The following is a 25549-nucleotide window of genomic DNA, read 5'->3' as shown; positions in this document are numbered from 1 at the left end:
TAAAGGTAGATGTTTTGTAACAAAAGGAGGGGAGTGGTTGATCTTGCAGTCCAAGAGCAGAGAACCCTGAGACCATCAAGGGAGAAGAGCGGAGTGCGGGATCCTATCCAGAGAAGCCAGAGATGGAGGCAGACAGGTTGACGTGGAGAGATGGAGTGACTGGGAACTCTGGACTCAAGGAGGGAGAGGGGATGGGTGCTGACGGTTGGGGGACAGGCTTGCAGGGTATGTCCTTTGGTTGTTTGAATGCTTATATACGCCTAAGTGCTTCGGTACATCCAAATAAAACCAGAGGGAATGGAAGCAAATGCTGCTGAATGATGATGCATGGAGGGGATTGTAGTCATTGTAATGAAATGAAATACAACAGGATGAGTGTAAAGCTGATGTTCTCCCATGTAAACACTCAATTCATAATAAAAACTTAAAAACAGTAAACTAAATATTTACATTTGGAATTAGTAGAAGTTCAACAAGGTAAATGCTAAGGAAGTTTTAAAAGGTGTGGGTTTAAAACAAGATCTATGTTTGGTACTAAGGACACCACCACTGACTTTAACAAATTTAGGACGGATGTTGCATGGATAAAACTTCAGACTGTGGTATAAAGCCTGGAAGCAAAGAGTAAAGAAGTTAGCAGCTTTAAGGAAGTTGTAATGTTTCTTGCTTGTTTTGGGGGAGGTAAATGTTTGGATGAGCATGATTTGATGACAGCAAAGAGAATACAGATGAGGTAGGATGCTTAAAAAAATTAGAACGTCTACAAAAACAAGAAACTGCAAGAAAGTATTAGACAAAAAGAGAAGAAATATGATATGAAAATGTTAATGGCATTTTATCTGGGGATTGGGATCATAGACATTTTTATTCTTTCCATCTACATTAATATTTTCCAAAGTTTCTAAAATGAGCATAACTTCCCTACGGCAGCAATTCTAATACAAGTAATGTTCACAGTTCAGAAGGCTCTCGGGGTATTATTTGGAAAAAGGATGTCAGAAACGTACAAACACAGTATATACTGCCTACAAAAAGGCAACATCAGCAAGGCAAATGGTATAAAAGGAAGGTGTAATGGTAACAAACTTTTCATCCTAACTAAGATTTCAGAGTAAGACTGGTCCCACAATTCACCCCACCCCACCCCCACCCAAAAGAAACTCCTTTTCAACTCCTCTTCCATTGTCCGTTGACCTATTGTTATTAGGTGCCAATAAGTTGGTTCCAAATCACAGTAACCCTATGCATAACAACAGAACAAAATACTTTCTGGTCCTGTGCCATCCTTACAATAGTTGCATCCATTGTGTCAATTCATTTCGTTGAGACACTTCCTCTTTTTCTCTTACCCTTCTATTTACCAACCACAATGTCCTTCTCTAGGGACTGGTCCCTCCTGATGACATGTCCAAAATATGTAAACCAAGTTTTGCCATCCTTCTAAGAAACATTCTGATTGTACTTCTGTTCATTTTTCTGGCAGTCCATGGGTAGTCGATATTCTTTGCCATCAACAAAATTTAAAGGCATCAGTTTTACTTTGGTCTTTCTTATTCATTGTCTAACTTTCATATACATATGAGGCATTTGGAAATACCATAGGTAGGTCAGGCAAACCTTAGTCCTCAAAGTGTCATCTGTGCTTTTGAACACTTTAAAGTGGTCTTTTGCAGTGGTGGTGGTGGTAGATTTGCCCAATGCAATAGTGTTTTGTTTCTTTACGGCTGCTTCCATGAGAACTATTGTGGATTCAATAAAACTAAATCCTTGACAATGTCAATATTTTCTTTGTCAAGATGCTAAATTATTGTGAGGATCCAGTTGTAAGGAATTTTGTTTTATGTTGATGTGTAATCCACACCGAATGAAGGCTGTAGTTACTGATTTTCAGGAATGATTGCTTTAAGTCCTCTTTGCTTTCATCAGGCAAGGCTGTGTCATCTGCATATTGCAGACTGTTAACAAGCCTTTTTCCATTCCTGATGTGAAGTTCTTCTTCACATAGTCATTTTCCCCCCGATTATTTGTTCAGCATATAGATTAAGTATGATAAAGGATACGACCAAGATGCACATCTCTCCTGATTTTAAACTATGTAGTATCCCCTTTTTCTGTCTGAATAACTACTTCTTGGTCTATCTACAGGTTCCACATGAGCACAAGGAACTTCCGTTATTTTCCCATAGTTTGCTATGATCTACACAGATGAAGGCCTCTGTGTCACAGTCAATTAAACACAGTTAAACATTGTTCTGGTATTCTCTGCTTTCAACAGACATCCATTGGATGTCAGCAATAATATATCTAATTTTACACTGTTTTCTGAACCTGCTTGTACTGGCAGTTCTCTGTTAATTTACTGCTGCAACCGATTTTTAATTATCTTCAACAACATTTTACTTGCATGTGATACTGATACCAATCAATAATCTCACATTCTGTAGGATCACCTTTGGAATGGACAAGAACACAGATCTCTCTTCCTACTGGGTAGCCAGACAGCTGTCTTACAAATTTATTGACATAGACAGGTGAAATGTCTTCAGCGCTGCATCCATTTGTTGAAACATCTCAGTTAGTACTCGGTCAATTACTGAATCTTTGTTTTTTTTGCCAATGCCTTCAATATAACTTGGATTTCTTTCTACAATATCATCATTTTTAAATCACATGCTACTTCCCCAAATGACTGAACATTGACCAAATCCTTACAGTACAGTGACTCTTTATATTTCTTCCACTTCCTTAGTCATTCAGTATTTTGTCTACTGTTGGTTTCGACTCATAGTGACTCTGTATATGGTTTTCAAAGAGTGGCTGGTGAGTTTGAACTGCTGACCTTGCAGCCCAGTGCATTAACCCACAGCACCACACCAGGACTCCACTTGTCTATAGGATCTTTCAATATTTTAACTTGAAGCTTGATTACTTTTCTTCAGTTTTTTCAGCTTGAGAAATGCCAAGTGTGTTCTTTCCTTTGATTTTCTAACTCCAGGTTTTTGCACATTTCATTGTAATACCTTACTTTATCTTCTCAAGCCACCCTTGAAATCTTCTGTTTAGTTCTTTTACTTCATGTCTTCTATTCACTTTAACTATTTTACAGAAAACACCAAATGGATGTCAGTCTCTTCTGAAATCCATTTGGTGTTCTCTTTCCTTCCTATTTTTTAAATGATCTATTGCAGAAGTAATGATGCTGCTGTAAGATAAGCCCTGGACTGCTAATCACAAAATTGGAAGTTCAAACCCATTAGCCATTTCATGGGAGAAAGATGAGCTTTCTGCTCCCGTAAAGACTTACAGCCTCAGAAAACCTATAGAGGGTTGCTATGAGTTGGAACCAACTAGATGGCAGCTAGCAATGACAACACTGTTCTCTTCACATATGTTTTTGAAATCATCCCACAACTCATGTAATCTTCAGTCATTACTGTTCGGTGGTGGTGGTTATGTGCTACAGAGTCGGTTCCGATCCATAGTGACCCTGTATAGGGTTTCCAAGGCTGTAGGTCTTTATGGGAGCAGAAAGCCTCGTCTTTCTCCCATGGAACAGACGGCAGTTTTTTTGAACTGCTGACCTGGAGGTTAGCAACCCGATTTGTAACCATCACACTACCAAAGCTCCTTCATCAGTGTTTAGTGTGGCAAATACATTACTGAGATGGTCTCTAAATTCAGGTGGAATAAATTTAAGATTGACTTTGGCTCTCCTGGACTTGTATTATTTTCTTCATCTTCAACTTAACTTTCATATGAGCAATTGATGGTGTGGCAGGCCGAAAGTCACATCATTAGTAAGTATAGAAAGATTCTCACCCAGAGAATCTGATTCTAGATTTATACTATTAACCTTTTCATCTCAGTCACTGATACAGAAATAAATTCAAAATATAGTGTAAAACAAAAATCAGAGTAAAAGTATATATAATTTAAGTATGTATACATGTCTGCATAGAGAAAAAAGTGGAAGAATTTATTCTAAATATGATTATCCTTGGACCATGAGATTATAATGACCTACTAAGCAACAATGATTTTGTGAATACTGAAAATATAGGTCCCGTTCCACTGAGGCAGTAAATGATAGCTATAATTCTAAATTCTGCGTTCACTGCTACTGTGGGAGAAATACAACAAAAGAATAGCTTGCTGGTATTACACAAGCAGTAATCTAGGCAGTAATTGCCAAATGCAATACCATATGTTGTTGTTGTTAACTACTGTCCAGTCAGTTCTGACTCATGACATATAGAACTTTCAAAGAGGCTAATATTACCTCTTTAATTACAAAGGAAATTGATACAAAAAGTAGAAGTCATTTTGTTACAAAAATGCCTGTAAAAAGATAATCAAACATGATTAAAGATTCTGCAATCAAGAAAGCCTTCTTATACAAGCATGGTAAAAATTATACCTCACTGCTGGGAGCCTCATGCTCAGTAACTGCATCCCGATGCTGTTTTTGAGGAATTGATGCACTGACTGAAACAGACGTGGTTTTTGGTGAATGGAAGGCATTGATGAGGTGACTCAGAGGAACCGTAACCTACAAAAAGAAAAACGTTGAAATTAAATACTGTGCTTTTAAAATAAAAAGTGAACACTTATTTCTTGTTAGGATTTGAGATTAAACAGTTAAGTATACTATTTATCAAAACTGAAATTAAGTTCTGTGATTTACTACTGGTAGAAAAAATATAAATAGACCTCGGTAGCCTCTGGATAATATTATTGCTAAAGGAATCAAAAGCATTAAAATGATATGCATTTCATTCTCCCAGCAATCTGATTTCTAGTCATCTGTTCCTGGTGTGGACTATAAGATAAACACATGCTAACTGCAAGGTCAGTGTTCAAATCCACCAGACACTCCTCTGAAACTATATACAGGGTTACTATGAGTTGGAACCAACTTGACAGCATTAAACAACATTCTAAGAAAATAATCTAAAAATGCTTATACATAAACAGACAATTTCTTTCCATCAAAAAGCATTTTTATAATAGGCTAAAGCTGGAAATATTCACCAGTAAAGGAGTGGCTATATAATGACCCCAAAATACACATATCAAAGTCACTGCCACTGTGTTGATTCCAACTCATAGTGACAGGGTTTCCGAGTCTGTAAATCATTACAGGAGCAGAAAGCCTCACCTCTTTCCTGCAGAGCAGCTGGTGGATTTGAACCACTGACCTTGAGGTTAGCAACCCAATATGTAACCCACAGTGCTACCAGGGTTTCTTAACAGTAAACAAACATCCAGATTTTTACTACTTACCAATTTTTTCCATTGCCATCATCTAGTTCTAAACACCATCCATGTATATTAACTTGCATTTTTGAAAGTCTAACTACTATCCCTTTACCTGCCTTTGTCTTGTTATAGAATATTCTCAGCACAGCATAAAAGTGATTGTGTTATTACCAAAGTCAGACCCTGTCAATCCTCTGATCCAAACCCTCCAATGTCTTCCTTTTTCACCTAGGTAAAAACCAAAGTCTTAACAACTGTAACAAAAAGAGGGAGTGGCCGATCTTACAGTCCAGGAGCAGAGGACCCTGCAACCATCAAGTGAGAAGAGCGGGAACGGCGTGTGGGACCCTATTCAGAGAAGCAGCGACACTAAAGATGGAGACAGAGATGATGACGCGAAGAGATGGAGTGGCTGGAAATTCTAGACTCATTGAGGGAAAGGGGCTGTGTGCTGGTGGCTGGGGGGCAGGCTTGCAGGGTATGCCCTTTGGGTGTTTGAACTTTGAATGACTGTGTATTCCTGAGCGTTTTGGTATACATAAAAAAGTCCCAGAGAGAATAGAAGCAAATACTGTTGAATGATGATGCATGGAGGGGATTGTAATCATTGCAATGACACGAGATATGATAGGACAAGCGTAAAGCTGATGTTCTCCCTTGTAAACTATCACTCAATTCACAATGGTGGTGGTGGTGTGCCATGGATTCAGTTCCGACTCATAGTGGCCCTGCATTGGGTTTCCAAGGCTGTAAATCTTTACGGGAGCAGAAAGCCTTATGTTTCTCCCGCGGAACTGCTGGTAGTTTTGAACTGCTGATCCTGATCGTAACCACTACACGACCAGAGCACCTTCAATTCACAACAGAAACTTAAAAAAAAAAAATCAAGACTGGGTGTTTACTACCTTTCCAAATTTACTTCCTACTCCACTCCCCTTCATGCTGTCTGCACTAGTTCCACTAGACTTCTTTCCTATTCCCAAAACACATCAATAGACTCACCTGAAGGCCTACTGCATTTGCTTTACACACACATCCAGTTAGCAACATAGTTTGCACTTCCTTCAATTTGCTCAAAGCATTTTCTCATGGGGTCTTTCCAGAGTTACCCTATCTAAAATTTCAACAATTCTATCCTAAAGAACCTTTCTTATTCCCTTCTCTGATCTATTTTTCTTCTTGTAATGTTTCACTCTGTAACATACCTTTATATATTTACTTAACTGTATTAGCTTGTTATCTGCTTTTTCAACTAGAATGTTGCTGTTGTTGTTGTTGTTAAGTGCTATAGAGTCAGTTCTGACTCATAGCGACCCTGTACAGGATTTCCAAGGCTGTAAATCTTGGCAGGAGCAGAAAACCTCATCTTTCTCCCACAGGGCTTGAACTGCCAACACTGTGAGTTCACAGTCTAGTGCTTACTGGACAGATACACCTTGCTCCTCTCACTAGAATCTAAGCTCCAAAAGCAAATTATTTTCTTCTCTGTTTTATTCAATACTGTATGTCAGTCTAGTAATACCTGACTTATGTTGTTGTTGCTGTTAAGTGTTCTGACCCATAGCGACCCTGTAGAGAATTTCCAAGGAACAGTTGGTGGTTTTGAACCACTTATCCTACAGTGCCACACCAGGATCTGGTATATACCATGTGCTAAATAAACATAGCCAAGTAAATCAATAAATTAAATGAGTTCTTACCATATGCCATTTCTGTGCTCTACGTATATCACTTCATTTAATCCTCCCCAAAACAATTTAAGTTATTATTATACTTTCTATTCATAGATGAAGACAGTGAAGATTTAGTTCCATTGCATGCTGAAAGTCACATCACTAGTAAGCATAGGACTGTCATCCAGAGAATTACTTCAGATTCCATATTGTTAAGCTTTTTTATCCCATAACTACTGATACAGAAATACATTCAGAATATGCAATAAAAGGAAAAGCAGATAGACAGTACTTCTAAAATGTCTGTATACAGTTGCATAGGGAAAGTAGCGTGACTTTATTATAAATACCATTACCCTTGTATAAAGAGATTATTTTAAAAAACCTATTCCCACCAAGTTGATTCCAGCTCAGAGCAACCCTGTTTTTCAGGGTTTTCAGATGCTGTAAATCTTCACAGGAGCAAAAAGCTTCATCTTTCTCCCAAGGAGTGGGTAGTGAGTTTGAACTGCCAATCTTGCGATTAGCAGTCCAATGCTTATCCTACAGTACACCAAAGCTCCTAAATGAGACTAAAGGTGATCTTTATTTTCTTGTTTATATTTTTCTTTATTTTCAGCATTTTTAAGAAAAACCTTAAAAATAAGCTCTTTTAAAACTTTATGAATCAAATTATTTAAAAATATTTTTTTTCTGCCTATTTTTAAGAAAACATTTCATTTATTTTAGTCACATCCCTTCTCATTCAAAAAAGGATGTAAATTGCTGATCAGGGTCGCTATGGGTCGGAACCGACTCGACGGCACTTAACAACAACAACAACAACTCAGTGAAAAAGTTCAGCTATTAGTTCCTTTCCTAATTTTACAATTTAGAGTTTTCAACCAAATAAAACAAGAATTCCAAATGTGTATGGAGTCCTGGTATGGAGATGTAGGATAAGAACTGGATATTGTTGTTAAGTGCTGTCGAGTCAATTCTGACCCACAGCAACCCTGTATAGGGTTTCCGAGGAGCAGCTGGTGAACTTGAACTGCAGACCTTGCAATTAACAGGTTAGCAGTCCAGGGCTTATCCTACAGCACCATCAGGGTTCCTACACTGTCCTTATAAAAACAGACAACAGAGAGCCAGAGATAAAAAGGGAAGGAAGACATGTGCACAAGACAGGGGTAGAGATTCGAGTGATACATGTACAAATCAAGGGATGCCCTGGATGCCCTGAAGAGCCAGAAACTATAAGAGCCAAGGATAAGCGTCCCCTATATCAATGGGCTCAAGTGAGGCAACACTAGTGAGGTTGGCCCAAGATCGGGCAGTGTTCTTTCTGCTGTGCATAAGGTCGCTGTGAGTCGGCACCAACTCGATGGCACCTAACAACACAACATAGTACTGCTGACACCTTGATTTCAGACATCTAGCCCCCAGAACTGTAAGGAAATACATTTATTATTTTGTGCCCCAATTTATGGTACTTCATTACAGCAACCCTAGGAAAATACACCATCTTTCACAGTATAAAATAAAACATTTAAACCCAGTTAGACTGCTACTACTACACAAAGCCTCCTCTCTACTAACATTGCATTACTACCAACTCTCCACCCAATTGATGTAAGTTCTAGAATCAGGTCTTTTTGATAGGGAACTAAGTAGTTTTAAGACGTTTAATCCTATGATCAGCAAACTGACTCAGACTTCTTGAAAAACTTGTCCCAGTGACAACTTGTCCCTCTAAACACTGTCATGCATCTAGCTGATGAAATCAGTAACAACCATCCCCCTTCATCCCTCACATCTAATCCCTCAAATATTTCTATTCTTTCTTTAAAATAATGCTCATTCTTGTTTTTCCGTAACAACACCCTTTCCTGGATTAGCTGTTGTTATTAATCCACTGTCATCAGATCAATTCCAATTGATAACAACCCTGTTTATGGTTTACAAGGCTGTAATCCTGATGTGGGGCTGTGGGTTAGTGCACCAGACTGCAGAGCCAGTTGGCGGTTCAAGCTTACCAGCTGCTCCTCAGAAACCTATACAGGGTCACTATGGGTCAAGAACCGACTCAATGGCACTTAACAACAAATCTTTATAGGAGCAGAGTCTCATCTTTCTCCTAAGGAGAAGTGAGTGTGATCTGCAGACCTTGTAGGATAAGCAGTCCAGTGCTTATCCTACAGTGCCACCTAGGCTCCTGGCTGTTGTTGTTAGGTACCATCAGAGCTGATTCAGACTCATAGTGACCCTATGCACAGCAGAATGAAATACTGCCCAGTCCTGTGCCAACCTTACAATTGCTACATTTGAGCCCAATGTTGCTGCCACTGTATTTGTTGTTGTTAGGTGCTGCAGAGGTGGTTCTGACTCACAATGGCTTTATGCAGAACAGAAGAAAACACTGCCTGGTCCCGTGTCAAGCTCAAAATCACTGCTAAGCTTGAGCCCATTACTGCTACCACTGTGCCAAGTCACCTCATTGGGGTTTTCCTCTATTTCACTGACCTACTTTATTAAGCTGACTTTCCACTTTACCAACTATGATATCCTTCTCCAGGGACTGGTCTCTCTTCATAATATGTCCAAAGTGTGAGAGATGAAGTCTTGCCATCCTAGTTTCTAAAGAGCATTCTGGTTGTCCTTATTCCAACACAGATTTGTTTGTTCTTCTGCCAGTCCATGGTACTTTTAATATTCTTTGTCAACACCATAGTTCAAATGCACTGATTCTTCTATAAGCTTCCTTATTCACTGTCTGTTACATGCATATGTTGTTGTTAAGTCCCTCCAAGTCGATTCCGACCCATAGTGACCCTGTATAGGGTTTCTGAGGAGCGGCTGGTGAGCTTGAACCACCGACCTTGTGGTTCAAATGACTTTGCAGTCCAGTGCATTGACCCAGAGCACCACACCAGGGCTTCACATGCATATGAGGCACTGAAAATACCATGGCTTGGGTAAGGCACACCTTAGTCCTCAAACTGATATCTTTGCTCCTGAATACTTGAAAGCGGTCTTGTGCAAAAAAGATTTTTCCAGTTCAGTATGTTGACTTCGTGACTGCTATTTCTCTGAGTGTTGAGTGGATCAAAGCCAAATGAAGTCTTTGACCACTTCAGTGTTTTCTCCATTTATCATGGCATTATTTATTGGCCCAGTGGTGAGCATTTTTGTTTCTTTTACATTGAAGTATAACCCATGCCATAGGCTGTGGTCTTTGATCTTCATCATTAAGCATATTTAAGTCCTCTTGGCTTTTAACAAGCAAGGTTCTATCATCTGCATTATCACAGGTTGTTTATGAGTCTTCCTCCAATCCTGATGTCAAGTTCTTCATATAATCCAGCTTCTTGGATTATGTGCTGAGCGTACAGACTGAATAAGTATGGTGAAATAATTCAACCCTGGCGGATACCTCTCCTGATTTTAAACCATTCAGTGTCCCTTGGTTCTGTTCACCTGGCTGATACTGTTACGTGCTGTGGATTCAGTTCCGTCTCATAGTCGACCCTGAACAGGGTTTCCAAGGCTGTAAATCTTTATGGGAGCAAAAAGCATCATCTTTCGAACTGCAGACCTTGCGGTTCGCAGCCCGATTCATAACCACTAGCTACCAGAGCTCCTTGTTGTTGTTGTTAAGTGCTGTCAAGTAGATTCTGACCCATAGCGACCCTGTATAGGGTTTCCGAGGAGCAGCTGGTGAGCTTCAATCACCGACCTTGCAGTTCAAACGGCTTTGTAGTCTGGCACAAAGCCACAGCACCACACCAGAACTCCTTAGCTGACATCAAATCAGTAACTGGCAAAGCTTCTTCCAGTCTTGCCTTTCCCATTCCATCAACATCCTCCATACAACAAGCAGGCAGAATGACCTATTAAATGTGTAAGTCTGCTCTGTTTACAGCTTTCAAAGACTCCAGAGTAATTTGAAGTGAAAGCCAAACTTCCTTAACATAATCTGCAACAAATTTCAATAATTTTCAGAGCTTTTTTCTCCAACCTTATCTGTCACTGCTCCCTTTAATCATCATGTTGTATATAGCCATATTGGTAGTAAGTTGTGTTCCTTAAACTGCTGAACTCTGTTCCACGGCCTCCACAAATATTCTTCCTTCTGCATGGAATGCCTGTTAATTGCCTTTCATTTTTTAGTATTTTACTTCCTATCTCCATTAAGACAAAATCCTTTATTCCTGTTATCCACATAACTGATGTCCAATATTGAAAAAGGGGATGGGACACAAATAGTTAAACCAAGAAAGTAAGAGTGTCAGTTTTTGTTTTTGTTTTAAAAATCAAAATGTTCTCAAAAAACCATTAACTTGCAAAACTGCTGCACTCTCAAAAACTAAACTGGTGTAACGTTTTAAATGAACTAAGAACCAAACAATGTCACAAGTGATGAGCTAAAAAAGAGAATAATCAAACACTCCTTTTCATTTTTCTCTGCCATATCTTTTACAAAAAAAAAAAAAAAAATGGGAAGGAGGTTGAATCCAAAATGTTAACTGCTAACAGTCAAGGGCTTGAAAATGTCATTTCTAGTTAAAAGGAAAAACATATATAACTTCATGATAGCTACAAATACTATAGTGATTCAAATCATATATATACTTCCAGCTATTATAACTTCATTGAGTCATTCCATTTAAATGGAAAGAAGAGTAGAAGATTCGGGGTGTAAAATACTAAAGCCTCAGTTCCGGAAGGGAGGAAGGATGGAAAGGAAACATTATCTGCTTCCTTTACAACTATGGCAAAGACATTTTCCCCACCCCTCACGCCAAGAATGCCCGACCATGAACAATGCCTGACATTCGCACGCAGACATCCGATGCTATTAGCTCGATATGGAAAGGTCTCCATCACTCACGTCGCGCCTCTCCCCCCAGAAGCCTCATCTTCAGCTCTTTATTAAGATCCGACTCTCAACATTGGACCTGATCCACTTCCCAACCCAGGTACTCGTGTTCAGTGGATCGTTCCTCTCTTACAGCCCCTTCTGAGAAATCGCTTACACGAAACACAACTGGCACAGAGCCGTGAACAGGGACCGAGAAATATGGACCGGATGACGGACTCACCTGGGGCTGCACCGTGCTCGACAGGGAAAACATCTCCTTCGGGCCTTCAGCGACCTCTCCCGCCTGCCGAAAAGGCCCCTCTGTCTACGGCCCGGCGGGGAGGCGCTGAGCCCTTTTTCCTCCCTTCTTTTACTCTCTCCTTTTATGCCACTTTCCCCAGAACCAAAAATGGCCTCCCCTCACTACAGCTGCTGCAACGACAGACAAACCTGTCCCGGAAGGCAAGGATCTATCGCATATACTTCCGGGGCAGATAAACATCACCGCCTTGTTTGTGCGTCAGCGCTCCTCCTTCGTGAGTCTGGCGTTTCTGCTGGCCAATGACTCTCCTGGAAAACTGGAGATCAAAGTAGCTGATATTTACATTGAGTAATACTTGTGCATGTGATGCGGGCCCCCAAGCAGCAATCCGTGCAAAACGTTTGTATGGATTTTGTTGTTTTCTGAAGCTCTACAGAATAAGCCCTCGACCTCAAGGTCGGCTTGAAACGCAAGGTCGGTGGTTCAAACTCACCAACCACTCCTCGGAAACCCTATACAGGGTCGCTAGAGTCAGTACCGACTCACTGGCATTTAACAACAAAAAAGAGAATAGCATGATTCGCCTTTTCCAAGTTTTCTACAGCGTCCTTACCAAGTCTTCCGATTTATTTTCCTATTCTGACTGGGCCTTGAGCGATAAGATCTTTTGCTACAATGTAGTCCTTATTCTCTCCATGATAAATTGAAAATAAATTCTTCCCGCTGGTTTTAGTCATTTCAGTCAGGCAAGTTAAAATCCAAACCCACTGTCATAGAGCCATTCCGAATTAGTAAATGATTGTTATTAAGTGCCGTCGAGTCGGTTCTGACTCAGCGACCCTATATGGGGTTTTCTAAGAGTGGCTGGTGGATTTGAACTGTTGCCAATTTAGGGTTTATTCTACAGCGCCACACCAGGACTCATAGTAAATTAATCCTGTTAAAACGTCGGAATACAGGATCAGCACCCACTTCCTACTCATACAGTTTGTCCACATTCCAAGACTTCAGTAGCTTCCAAACCTCCTCCATAACCTTGACTGGATGTGGGTAAGGTCCGACCAGCCTCATTTGGAGGAAAAACATCTTCAAAAACCCGTGACTCAGACTTGACGATACATAACAACAATCACTTTCAAATCTGTTAAAGAACCGTTTGTCCCTCCCCTTCATTACAAAAGATGTATGTGGACCGCGATCACCGCCCTTAAAGGGCATGCAGTACGTTCAAGACGTGTTTAACAGCCTCGACCTTACGCCCATTGGTTCCTTCCGCGTCTGCAAAGAGGTCTGGGCAGGGGGCGGGGCTACACTTGGAGGACGTAGCGAACGCGGTGTCGCAGTGACGTCACTACAGGGGGTGCGTAAAGGAGGTGGAGTCTCACTTTGAACTAAGTTGGCGGGAGTAATTAATTACATGTTTGCGTCTGACCCGATTTAGGATGGAGCCCACAGCTACGAGCCAGGAGAGCGGTGAAAGCGCGAGAGGCCAGGCGACACGGGAGTGCGTGAATCGGATCCGGGTGCCAGGACCGCCCTCCATTATGGAATTTACCATCGTGAAGCCCATTAGCCGTGGCGCCTTCGGAAAAGTGTATCTGGGAAAGAAAGGCGGCAAGCTGTATGCGGTGAAGGTAGGAGTAAAGGAAACGAGACTGGCCCTTTAGCTCTCTTTCTTTCTCCTGGTCTTGGTCAGACTAGACACTAATCGGGTTGGGGGGCTTGTCAAAGTCTTCTGAACCTTATGAGCTTGGAGTGACATCAGCGGGGCAAGTTAGAGTCTCGCCTCTGCCCCTCCCTTCTCTCCACATCTCTGATGCTTAGGAGTCACTTATGAGAATAACAAAATTAGCAAATGAGGAAACTGCAACCAAAGACAAAAGTCAAGTCCAAACTGATACATAGTCTTACCCAAACTTGTAATCAAGTTTCTAAACCCAAAAAGTTTTAAAAGTAGTTGGAGGTTTTGTTTTTTTTTGTTTGTTTGCTTTGTTATACATAACCTCTTGAACTAATACCACAGTGGGTTAATGCAGTGCCCTGCAAAGTCGATTTGAATCTCAAGGTCCGAGGTTCAAGCTCACCAACCGCTCCTCTTAAACCCATACATGGTCGCTGAGTCAGAACCAATTCTACGGCACTTAACAACAACAAGCAGAAATAAGTCCTTTATCCTCTTTCTTTCCTTCCCCAAGTACAGACTTTCATTTTTCATTAGCTAGTTGTGTAAGCAACACAATGCAGTTAAAACATTTCCATCACCCTGATCCACTGATCTGTAGTGCCTTGGTCCTTGCCACAGCCAGCCCCAGATAGCCAGCAATATACTTTCTTTCTCTGTGTTGTTATTGGAGTCAGTTCTGACTCATAGCAACCCTATATAGGGTTTCCAAGGAGCGGCTGGTGGATTTGAACCCTCGACTTTGCACTGCAATTATTATTCTAGTCCTTATCCTACATTGCCACAACAGGACTGCAGCCTTAGATATAACAGAATGAAATGTTGCCCTGCCCTGTACCATCTTCACAATCTTTAATGTCTTTGATCCATTGCTGCAGCCACTGTGCCAATCCATCTCATCAAGGGTCTTCTTTTTTGCTGACCATCTGCTCTACCAAGCATGATAATCCTCCTCAGGTGATTGGTACATTTTGACACCATATCCACAGTTGCTGTTGTTGTTAAAGTGCCGTTGAGTTGGTTTTGACACATAGTGATCCTTTACAGGCTTTCCAAGGAGCGGCTGGTGAGCTTGAATGACTGGCCTTGCAGTCCAATTCATTAATCCACAGCACCACACCAGGACTCCTATGTCCATAGTAAGCGAGACAAATTCTCACCATGCTCACCATCCTTGCTTCTAAGAATTCTTGCTGTACATGCTCAAAGACTAATTCAAACTCCATAGGTTTGCCTATCCTAAACATTTCATATAAATAGTATATCATATAATATTTGGACTTTTTTATCTTTCTTCATTCACTTAACATGACGTTCTCTAGGCCTTTATTTTCATACCTTGTCTCCTGGAATCGTCCCCTAAGTGGAATCATTATCTTTATCTTTTTAATCTATCGTGTAGGTAGTGACATGTGTGAAAAATCCAAACTCTTAGAAAAGCAGTCATGCTCCAAGTTCAGGTTCTAGACTTCTACTTTACTCTTTGTTGTTGTTGTGTGCCATCAAGTCGATTCCAACCCATAGCGACCCTGTATAGGGTTCCCAAGGAGCAGTTGGTGAGCTTGAACCATTGATGTTGCAGTTAAAACAACATCAGTCTGACGCATTAACCCACAGCGCCACACCAGGACTTTACTCTTACATGTATTCTATATCCTAGCACAGCAGACAGTTGACTGGTCTCTGAATGCCAGGTTTGAACCACAAGGTTAGTGGTTAAAACTCACCTGCTGTTCTTCAGAAACCCTATACATGGTCGCTGAGTTGGAACCGACTCAAAGGACTAAACAACAACAACAAAGGTTATGTTTGGGGGAGCACAGTGGCCTTCAGCAGGAGAAAGATGAGATTTTCTGTTCTAGCAAAAAATTGTGTAACAGCCTTCAAAAACCAATATTGGGTCGCTGTGAGTTGTAACTAACAGCACATAGGCAGCAAGCCAAAGTTATGTTTATGCTTTTTCTTAAGTGTTACTCTTCCACCCTTTTCTGCTCTTCTCCTATCTTATTTGTGTACTAAGGTTTATCTTATCAACTCTTCAAACCTTCCCTATCTTTCAGGCCCTTCACATTGTTTTTAGTTGCATCTTGCTTTATATGCTTCCAAGATTTTTGGTTTTCCTTCTACTAAATTTAGTGTGTTGTATGTTGCAATCAAGTCAGCTGCAACTCATGACAACCCCATGCGAAATGGGATTGTGTTGTTGTGATCCACAGGATTTTCTTTGGCTGCTTTTAGGTAGCTGATTGCCATACCTTTCTTCTTAGTCTGTCTTAGTCTGAAAGTGCCGCTGAAACCTGCAATATATGCAAGTCTCTACTGGCAGATGGGTGGTGGCTGTTCTTGACCTGCATTGGCCAGAAATCCAACCCAGGTCTCCTACTGTGGCCCTTACTAAACAGAAAGCAAACCAAACCCACTGCCATTGGTTCAATTCTGACTCATAGGTACCTGTATAGGGTTTTCAAGGTTGTTAATGGGCTGCCAACCTCAAGGTCAGCAGTTCGAAACTACCAGCAGTTCCGTGGGAGAAAGAGGAGGCGTTTTGCTCCTGTAAAGATTTACAGTCAAGGTCACTATGAGTCGGAACCGACTCCACGGTACCTACCAACAACAACAACAACAATCTTTATAGGGGTGTCCTGGTGTGGTGCTGTGGGCTAATGTGTCAGACTGCAAAGTTGTTTGAACTGCACAGTCCATCTATCTTACCCCGTCTCTCTTTGGCTTGCTTGTTCAGTCTCTTATGTCTCCAAAGAGATTAACTCAAGATACAACCCCGTCTCATTAACATAACATAACTCATTCCCAAATGGGCGACAAGCATGACCCACTATCCTCCAATCAGTTTCAACCCTTTGCGCCTCCCCACCCCCATAGGACAGAGTAGAACTGTAGAGTCTCTGACTATAAATCTTTCTGGAAGTAGACAGCCTCATTTTTCTTCTGCTGATCAGTTGGTGAGTTTGAATCACTAACTTTGCAGTTAACAACCCAGTGCTTAGGCAACTATAGCACCTCAGATATAGAAGTTAAAATTGACAGCACAACTTGGAGGACACAATTCATTCCACAAAACCATCTAGGAAGAATCAGAAGCAATAAGTAGCTTGTGCTTAGGTTCCAGTTATCTTGGGGCTTATTAGGAACATTAATATTTTTCTTACTTTGGTATAAGAAAAGAAGAACAGAATTTTCTACTACCAACATATGTAGGGCAGTCAGGAAGCAATTGTGCAGTTCTTCTTTCTCAAAAAGGATTTGATACATTTTTTTGCTGCTTAATGCTGAGGTAGGCAGTTCTATCTGGAAGAGAGCTTTTTACCATCTTAGCTATTTTTCTAGCAGAGTTTTCTGGTGGCAATCTGATCAATATAGTTTCTTTCTTTTGGTGTTTTTATGATACTAGCTTTGAAAGCCGAGAACGTTTTGTAGTAAGGAATAAACAAAAGGGTCTGTTGTTACGTTCTTTATTACAGGTTGTCAAAAAGGCAGACATGATCAACAAAAATATGACTCATCAGGTACAAGCTGAGAGAGATGCACTGGCGCTAAGCAAAAGTCCTTTTGTTGTCCATTTATACTATTCACTGCAGTCAGCCAGTAATGTCTACTTGGTGAGTTGATGTCTTTACTTTTTCCTTCATTCAGTGATCAATGAGCCCTGTGATTCCAGTGCATAGTCCTTGGCTTCAGCGTGCCTGAGCTCAAGATCCAGCTCTGGCATTCATACCGTGAGGGAATGCGTTACTGGACCTGGGGCTCAGGGCTGGCCGTGGTCTCAGGGGACACCATGGCCAATTGGTAACACATAGTCCACAAAGTCAGTTTCTATATCCTATTTTTGTGAGTAGTAACTTGGATCTTAAAGCTCATAATTGGGCAAGTTAAGGTGCATCTATTGGTTTCTCCCTGTGCGGAGGAAAGAACAGTGCTGAAAATGGAAGACACTTGGAATCAATTAGTCCACTGGACTAATAGAACATGTGAACATCAGTCTCTACGACTCTGAAACCAGAAAAACTACATGGTGGCTAATTACCACTACCAACTGCTCTGAAAGGGATTACATTAGAAGGTCCTCAATAGAGTGGAAGAAAATGTATAACAAAAGTCAAAATTTTGGAAAAGATCGTGCTTACTGGTCAGAAAGAGACTGAAGGAACCTGAGGCTCTGGCCTTCAGAATCCCTTTCGGTCTGGAGCAGAAGTTACTCATGTGTCTCACTTATCAGTCACTCTGTGGATGGGTGTATGAGGTAGGGACAAAATACTAGTAAGGATACTCACTTGAAATGGTCAGCCATTCAGGATCAAAGGAGCAGCGTTTCCCTAAGGATAAAGTTCAACAAGACTGGGAGGGAGTTGTTGTTGTTAGGTGTCATCGAGTCGATACCAATTCATAGCGACCGTATGCACAGCAGAACGAAACACTGCCCAATCCTGGGCCAACCTCACTATTGTTGCCACTCTTGAGACCATTGATGCTGCCACTTAGCCAATCCATCTCTGGGGGTCTTCCTCTTTTTCTCTGACCCTCCACCTTACCAAACATGATATCCTTCTCCAGTGACTGGTCACTCCTGACAGTATGTCCCAGGTATGAGAGACGAAGTTTGGCTATCTTGGCCTCCAAGGAGCACTCTGACTGCACGTCTTCCAAAACGATCTATTGGTTCTTTTGGCAGCCCATGGCACTTTCAATATTCTCCTCCAACACCATAACTCAAAAGCATCAATTCTTCTACAGTCTTCCTTATTCACTGTCCAGCTTTTGCATGCATATGAAGTTATTGAAAATACCATGGCATGCATGGGTCAGGTGCACCTTAGTCTTCAAGCTGACATCTCTGCTCTTCAACACTTATAAAGGTTTTAGCAGATTTGCCTAATGCAATGCGTCGTTTGATTTCTTGACTGCTGCTTCCGTGAGTGTTAATAGTTGGTCCAAGAAGAATGAAGTCTTTGACAACTTCAATCTTTTCTCCATTGGTAAGAATGTTGTTTATTGGTCCAGTGGTGAGGATTTTTGTTTTCTTTATATTGAGATGCAATCCATACTGAAGGCTGTACTCTTTGATCTTCATCAGTAAATATTTTAAGTCAGGGTGGAATGGAAATAAGAGTCACAGAGAGGGAGTGGGGTAACTGATGTTGCATGGAGCAGATTACAACAATTAAAATTAGGTGTATGATTAGTTGAATGTGAAACTAATGATCTGCTCTGTAAACCTTCACTCAATTCACAGTAAAAGTTTTTAAAAAATGAAAATACCATAGACAAATCTGTCTTGGAAGAAGTACAGCCAGAATGCGCCTTAGAAGTGTGGATGGCAAAACTTGGTGTCTCGTATTTCGAATTTGTTGTCAGGAAGGACCAGTCCCTGGAGAAGGACTTCATGCTTGGTATAGTAGAAAGTTAGCAAAAAAGAGGAAGATCCCTAATAAGATGGATTGACACATTGGCTGCAGGCAGGATCTCAAACAACAAAATTTGACTCAACGGTGCCTAACAACAACGCCATCACAGATTTGAGGTGTCTTAACTACTACTGTGGAGTCCCGGTGTGGTGCTGTAGGCTAATGCATCAGACTGTAAAGTCATTTGAACTACAAGGTTGGTGGTTCAAGCTCACCAGCTGCCCCTTGGAAACCCTATACAGGGTCGCTATGGGTCCGAATCGACTTGACGGCACTTAATAACAACAACTACTACTGTGGCACTGTGGGTTAATGTGTCAGACTGCAAAGCAAAATCAGTGGTTCAATCTCAGCGGCTGCTCCTCGGAAACCCTATACAGGGTCGCTATGGGTCGGAACCAACTCGACAACACTTAGCAACAACAGCAACCTACTGCAGTCATTCATTTTAATTTATACTTAAATTATTGCCTCTTTAATCAGTGAAACACCTTTTAGTTAGCTTCTGTGTCCGATTTTATACTATCCTGCTCTTCTGACAAGGAGCCCTGGTAGCACAGTGGATAAGCTCTTGGCTGCTGACCAAAAGGTTAGCAGTTTGAACCCAGAAGCGTCTGCATGGAAGAAAGATGTGGCAATCCGTTTCTATAACTATTGCAGCCTTGGAAACTCTAGGGCAGTTCTACACATTTGTTGTAATGTGTGCTATGCTTCATCATTGACTTTCCTGCAACAGATTTGTTTTTTGTTGTTAATACAGGCACACCACGTCTCACTGCACATTGCTTTATTATGCTTTGCTGATTATTGTGTTTGTTTACAAATTGAAGGTTGTGACAACCCTACGTAGAAAAAGTCTAGCAGCACCATTTTTCCAACAGCATGTGTTCGCTTCATGTCACTGTCATATTTTTTTCCACTGTCATATTTTGATAATTGTTACAATATTTCTAATGTTTTCATAATGCTATGGCACACTTGATAGATGACAACATAACTTTTAATATGCACTGGGAAACTAAACAATCTGTGGGACTTCCTTTATTGCAATATTTACTTTATTGTGTTGATCTGGAACTGAACATGCCAGTCTCTGGGGTATGCCTGTATCCTGATAGCTTTATTGCTTTCTGACATGATAAGCTATCTAAGGGTCATTTCATAAATATGCTTCCTCAGACCTTGGCAAGGGGTCTAATTCCTTTTATTGGCAAATAATGTTTAGAGACAATAATCTCAGGGGTATTAATCAGTGGAGCTCATAGTCAGTGGGTTGTCATTGCTTTGAGGCCATTTCAGTGGACAGACGAGGAAATACATGTTTTTGTAGAAAGATAAAAGTTCTATAGTGTTATTTCCAAATCAATTAAAGATTGTTATTATTAGGTGACATGAAGTTGGTTCCGACACGTAGTGGCTCTGTGTACAACAGAATGAAACTCTACCATTCTGGAGCCCATTGTTGCTCCCAACCAAGCATGATGTCTTCCACTGGTCACTCCTGATAATATCTCAAAGTATGGGAGACAAAAATCTCGACGTCCTAGATTCTAAGGAACTTTCTGGCTCTACTTCCAAGATAGATTTGTTTGTTTTTCTGGCAGTCCATGTTACTTTCTATATTCGTCAGCACCATAATTCAAATGCATGGATTCTTCTTTGGTCATCATTATTCATTGTCCAGCTTTCACATGCATATGAAGCAATAGAAAATACCATGGCTTGGATAAGATACTCTTTAATCCTCAAAGTGACATCTTGCTTTTGAACACTTTAGAGAGATATTTTACAGCAGATTTACCTAATGCAATATGTCATTTGATTTCCTGACTTATGCTTCAGTGGGTGTTGTTTGTGGCTTCAAGTAATGTGAAATCCTTGACAGCATCAGTGTTTTCTTCATTCATCATGATGTTACTTATTGGTCCTGTTGTGAGACTTTTCTGTAAGTATTACAGCTTTGGAAAGCTTCTGAGACCATAGGGGGGCACTATAAGTAAGAGTCAACTCAACAACAATGGGTTTTAAAGAGATATGGCAAGTAAATGCAATGCATGCTCCTGATTTGGGTGGTGATAGGAAGTGGGTAAAGATGCTATGAAGTGCAGTGAAATTTGAACGTGACTGTAGACTAGAGGATAGCATTATATTGGTGTTAAATTTACTGAATTTTATTTCAGTGTAGTTATGTAAGAAGGTCCTTTAAGGAGATACAAGATTAATTTACTGGTGACAGGTCATTATCTTTCAACTTATTCTCAAATTATTAATTGGGAGAAAAAAACGATACCTATATGTTAATAAAAATACAATTTTTATACTTATTTTATGTGGAGAGGAAGAAAGCAAATGTAGCAAAATTTTCATGAGGAATCTAAAGGAAAGGTATATGGGGAATTATTCTAATATTTTTTCAACTTTTCTGTAACGAAGACTTTTTGTTCAGACTAAACAGCTTAATTAAGTTAAAAATAAAACAATACACCTACATGACAATGTGGGAGTCTTGATGTGGCATCATGGGTTAATGCACTGGACTTCAAGGTCAGCAGTTCAAGCTCACCATTCGCTCCTCAGCAACCCTTTGCAGAGTTGCTATGAGTCAGAACCAACTCTACGGGACTTAACAACAACAATAAGACAATGTGAGGAAACGTGGTATCAATGTGTATTGAGTGCTACCAAGAAAACCTTTGTTAAAGAACCATGCTAAAAATATATAAGGCTAAGATAATATGTTTTTAAAGCAATCATACTGTTTTTATTGTCTAACACTTATATTCCTTTTTGATAGATAATGGAATATCTTATCGGTGGAGATGCTAAGTCTCTCCTACACATATATGGGTATTTTGACGAAGAAATGGCTGTGAAATACATTTCTGAAGTAGCATTGGCTCTAGATTACCTTCATAGACATGGGATCATCCACAGGTAATGACTGCTTTTTCTCCAAACTATCACTTAGAAATTCAATTTTTAAGTATATTTCATATTTATGAAATAAACATAGCATATTTCAAGATCAGCTACTTACAAAAAGCACTTATCTGTATATTGAGATTATCTAACATGAAGTACTAGTATGAGTTTAGGCACTTCATCAGCTCTTCTTTTGTCTCCCAATGTTTTTTGAATATGTAGATTTGTTCTTGAGTATAGCATTTTATTCTTTAGTAGTTGATTTTATTTTGTTATTGTTGAGAATACAAACAGCAAAAACATACACCAATTCAGGTTTATCCCTGGACAGTTCAGTGACCCTGGTGACATTCTTTGAGTTGAGTAGCCATTCTCACACTGCTTTTCTGAATGGGTCCTCCCCCTTTAACATGAACTCAGGCCCCTAAGGTTCCTATCTTGTGGATTCAGATAATATGAAATCCTTGACAGCGTGAACGTTTTCTTCATTTATTCATCTGGTGGTGTTATGTGGAGTCGGAAAACCGCATAGGGTTTCCGAGGCTGCAAATCTTTACAAGAGCAGAAAGCCTTATATTTCTCCCGTGGAATGGCTGGTAGTTTCAAACAGCTGACCTTGAAGTTAGTAGCCTGATTCGTCATTTATTCAATGTATTTTTCAGTGTTTTATTCATTCATTCAAGTTGGTGTTATCAATTTGTTATCATGTAGACAATTTGTAAAAGAGCACAGTGCTCAAGGAAGATGTTCTTTACCAGTTAAACTAAACTATTATTTGGTTTTAAGAAGACTTCAAGGCATAATTTTGGTTTAAGGTTTAAAGATTAAAATGAGTATAGCATTTTAATATGATATGTTTGTATCCTTTTTCACTCCTCTCCAGTAATCTAAAAGTGCTATATTTTTTCGTCCTAGAAGATTCATCATGTTTTGCTCTGTGTGAAGGAAGTTTAAGGAGTTCTGCTATATTAAGGCTTATGTTATGTTCCTTTATGTGAAATTTTTTTTTTTTTCTTTACTTGAACTTTAATGCTATTTATTTATTTTAACAAAATAACTAATGAGTAAAGCTGAAGAACATCTGGAATTCAACAGTTAACATTTTGTAAAAAGTAGTTTCAGGTATACAAAAGATACATTGCTTTGAGATTTGTTTTCTGTGCATTTCAAAACCACTCCTGAGTGCCCTATTTTAGAGAAAATAAATGTGTTTTTCTTGTAACTTGCTGCCTTGGTAATTTTAATATTAACAGTTGATGTTGTTAAGTATCATTGAGTTGGTTTGGACCCATGGCGACCCTGTATATAGGGTTTCCGAGAAGCAGCTGGTGAATTTGAACAGCCAACCCTGCTGTTCAAACCAGCGTTGCAGCCATTCGCATTAATCCCACAGCGCCACACTAGGACTCCGTATTAACACCAGCACTTTGCTAATTACCTCGTATTTGTCTTTTTTGTGTGCAGGGATTTAAAACCAGACAATATGCTCATTTCTAATGAGGGTCATATTAAACTTACAGATTTTGGCCTTTCCAAAGTTACTTTGAATAGAGGTAAGCAAAATAGCCTTTTTAAAATCCAACCAATTTTGAACGCATTTCATTAACTTATACTATTTTCTTTGTTAGTTAATAGTGTATGGAATTTGGTCATTATGTGTTCTAAGCTAGGCTGCTATTGGTAAGTACTGCCAAGTAAGTTCCAACTCATAGTGACCCTCTATAGGGTTTCTAAGGAGATGCTGGTGGGTTTGACCTGCCAACCTTGTGGTTACCAGTCTAGTTTTTATCCTACAACAGCACATCAGGACGCCCCAAGATAGGTTGTTGTTGTTGATAAGTGTCGTCAAGTCAGTTCCGACACATAGCAACCCTATGTAGTGTTTCCGAGACTGGAAGTCTTTCCTGGAGCAGAAAGCCTTGTGGCTTGTAATCGAACACTTATCCTACAGAGTCACCACACTCCCCGTAAATGAGGCTTTTTTTCTTGTTAAGTATTATTAAGTCAGTTCTCACTCACAGTGACCCTCTGAAAGGTTTATGAGGAGCAGCTGGTGGTTTTAACTGCTGACCTTCTGATTAGCAGTCCAGTGCATACTCTATAGCACCACACCAGGATTCGCAACAAGGCTGTTGTTGTTTAAGTGCTGTTGGGTCGGTTCGGACCCATAGCTACCCTGTATAGGGTTTCCAAGGAGCTACTGATGAGCTTGAACCTCCGGCCTTGCAGTTCAAACCAACTTTGCAGTCCAGCACATTAACCCACAGTGTCACACCAGGACTCTGAAACAAGTTTAGAGTGGTATTATAATTTGTACTTTTCCATTTAAAAAGAAAAATAAGAATTATTATTGGGCTTTCAAAGATCTTTGTATCTTTAGAGAAGAATTCACAATTTCTGGTCTACTGATTGTGTTCTTACCAATTAGACATCAGTAAAATGACTAAAATAACTATAATGTGATAAAGGGTTGATGGCTATAAGACTTACTCAGATTTATCTTACCACCTCCAAGCCCTTGATAAACAAAGGGTTAGAGAAATGAACATACAATTCATCATATACAAAGGGATTTCAAGAATTTGATGGAAAAATTCCATTATCTTTTAGTTCTATTTTTTCATGAACTTTTCAAAGCTCACTTTTATATTACTGAAAAGCTAAGAATCTGGGTCATCCCACTGTGTTCTATTCATTTCAAAGCAAGGGTTTTGTCCTATGAAACTTTTTTAATGATTTAAATCAGTTGATTTGTTATACAAAAAGGACTTCCAAAAGTTTGTGGGAAAACCCCATTATCTTTTAATTCCACTTTTCTTTGAACTTTCTGAAGTCCCTTTGTATCTGTTTAAATGTGATAGCTTCCTTGGGTATATTTATTCTAGCCAATTGTAGTTAAGTTGCTAATCTGGAAAGAAGAGTAAAGCTCAGAACATGTCATTCTTGCTTTAATTGACGATGGCTTAGCTTGAAAAGAATTTAATATGCTTTTCTTTGCATACGTAGATATCAATATGATGGATATCCTTACAACACCATCAATGGCTAAACCTAGACAAGACTATTCAAGAACTCCTGGGCAAATATTATCTCTCATCAGCTCTTTGGGATTTGTAAGTACATGTTAAGAAAAAACTCACATAACATGCCCTATCTATGATTGTCTGTCATTTAAAATTTGGAATCCCAACATTTTCTTTCATGTACTCGAAACTTTTTCTCTTTTTCTTTCTTTAAGGAAATGATCAAAGTAGATCTAAATATTCAATTTGTTGAGTTACTTAATCACTTCCCACAACTTCAGTCTTATGTGTTTAATGTATCAAATCTATTATTCAGATGATCTCTAAATTCAGGTGGGATATATTCAAGCGTAGAGAAGCTAAAGCAAATAGAAGAATTGAAGAGGTCCAAGAGCTGAACAGAAAATTTCAAATATCAGCTCGAAAAGATAAAACCAGGTACTATAATAAAATACGCAAAGATTTG

General features: G+C 39.8%; 2 protein-coding genes across 4 annotated transcripts in view; one reads left to right on the top strand and one right to left on the bottom strand.

Moving 5' to 3' along the window:
* Positions 1–12253, bottom strand: part of YME1L1 (YME1-like 1 ATPase) — a 59432-nt gene extending 47179 nt beyond the window's left edge. For both annotated transcript variants that reach the window (XM_006871675.1, XM_006871674.1), the window contains exons 1-2: positions 12017–12253; positions 4418–4549 (exon numbers count right to left, since the gene is read on the bottom strand). In XM_006871675.1, the coding sequence (XP_006871737.1) occupies positions 4418–4549; positions 12017–12049 (165 nt within the window). In that variant the 5' untranslated portion in view covers positions 12050–12253. The remainder of the gene's footprint in view (positions 1–4417; positions 4550–12016) is intronic.
* Positions 12254–13479: 1226 nt separating this feature from the next.
* MASTL (microtubule associated serine/threonine kinase-like) overlaps positions 13480–25549 on the top strand; it is a 32358-nt gene continuing 20288 nt past the window's right edge. For both annotated transcript variants that reach the window (XM_006871673.1, XM_006871672.1), the window contains exons 1-5: positions 13480–13671; positions 17198–17335; positions 21933–22072; positions 23525–23613; positions 25067–25173. In XM_006871673.1, coding sequence (XP_006871735.1) covers positions 13480–13671; positions 17198–17335; positions 21933–22072; positions 23525–23613; positions 25067–25173 — 666 coding nt within the window. The remainder of the gene's footprint in view (positions 13672–17197; positions 17336–21932; positions 22073–23524; positions 23614–25066; positions 25174–25549) is intronic.

Source organism: Chrysochloris asiatica, unplaced genomic scaffold, assembly GCF_000296735.1.
Source record: "Chrysochloris asiatica unplaced genomic scaffold, ChrAsi1.0 scaffold00172, whole genome shotgun sequence".
Classification (NCBI taxonomy): Eukaryota; Metazoa; Chordata; class Mammalia; order Afrosoricida; family Chrysochloridae; genus Chrysochloris; species Chrysochloris asiatica.
This window is presented reverse-complemented; position numbering and strand designations above follow the sequence as displayed.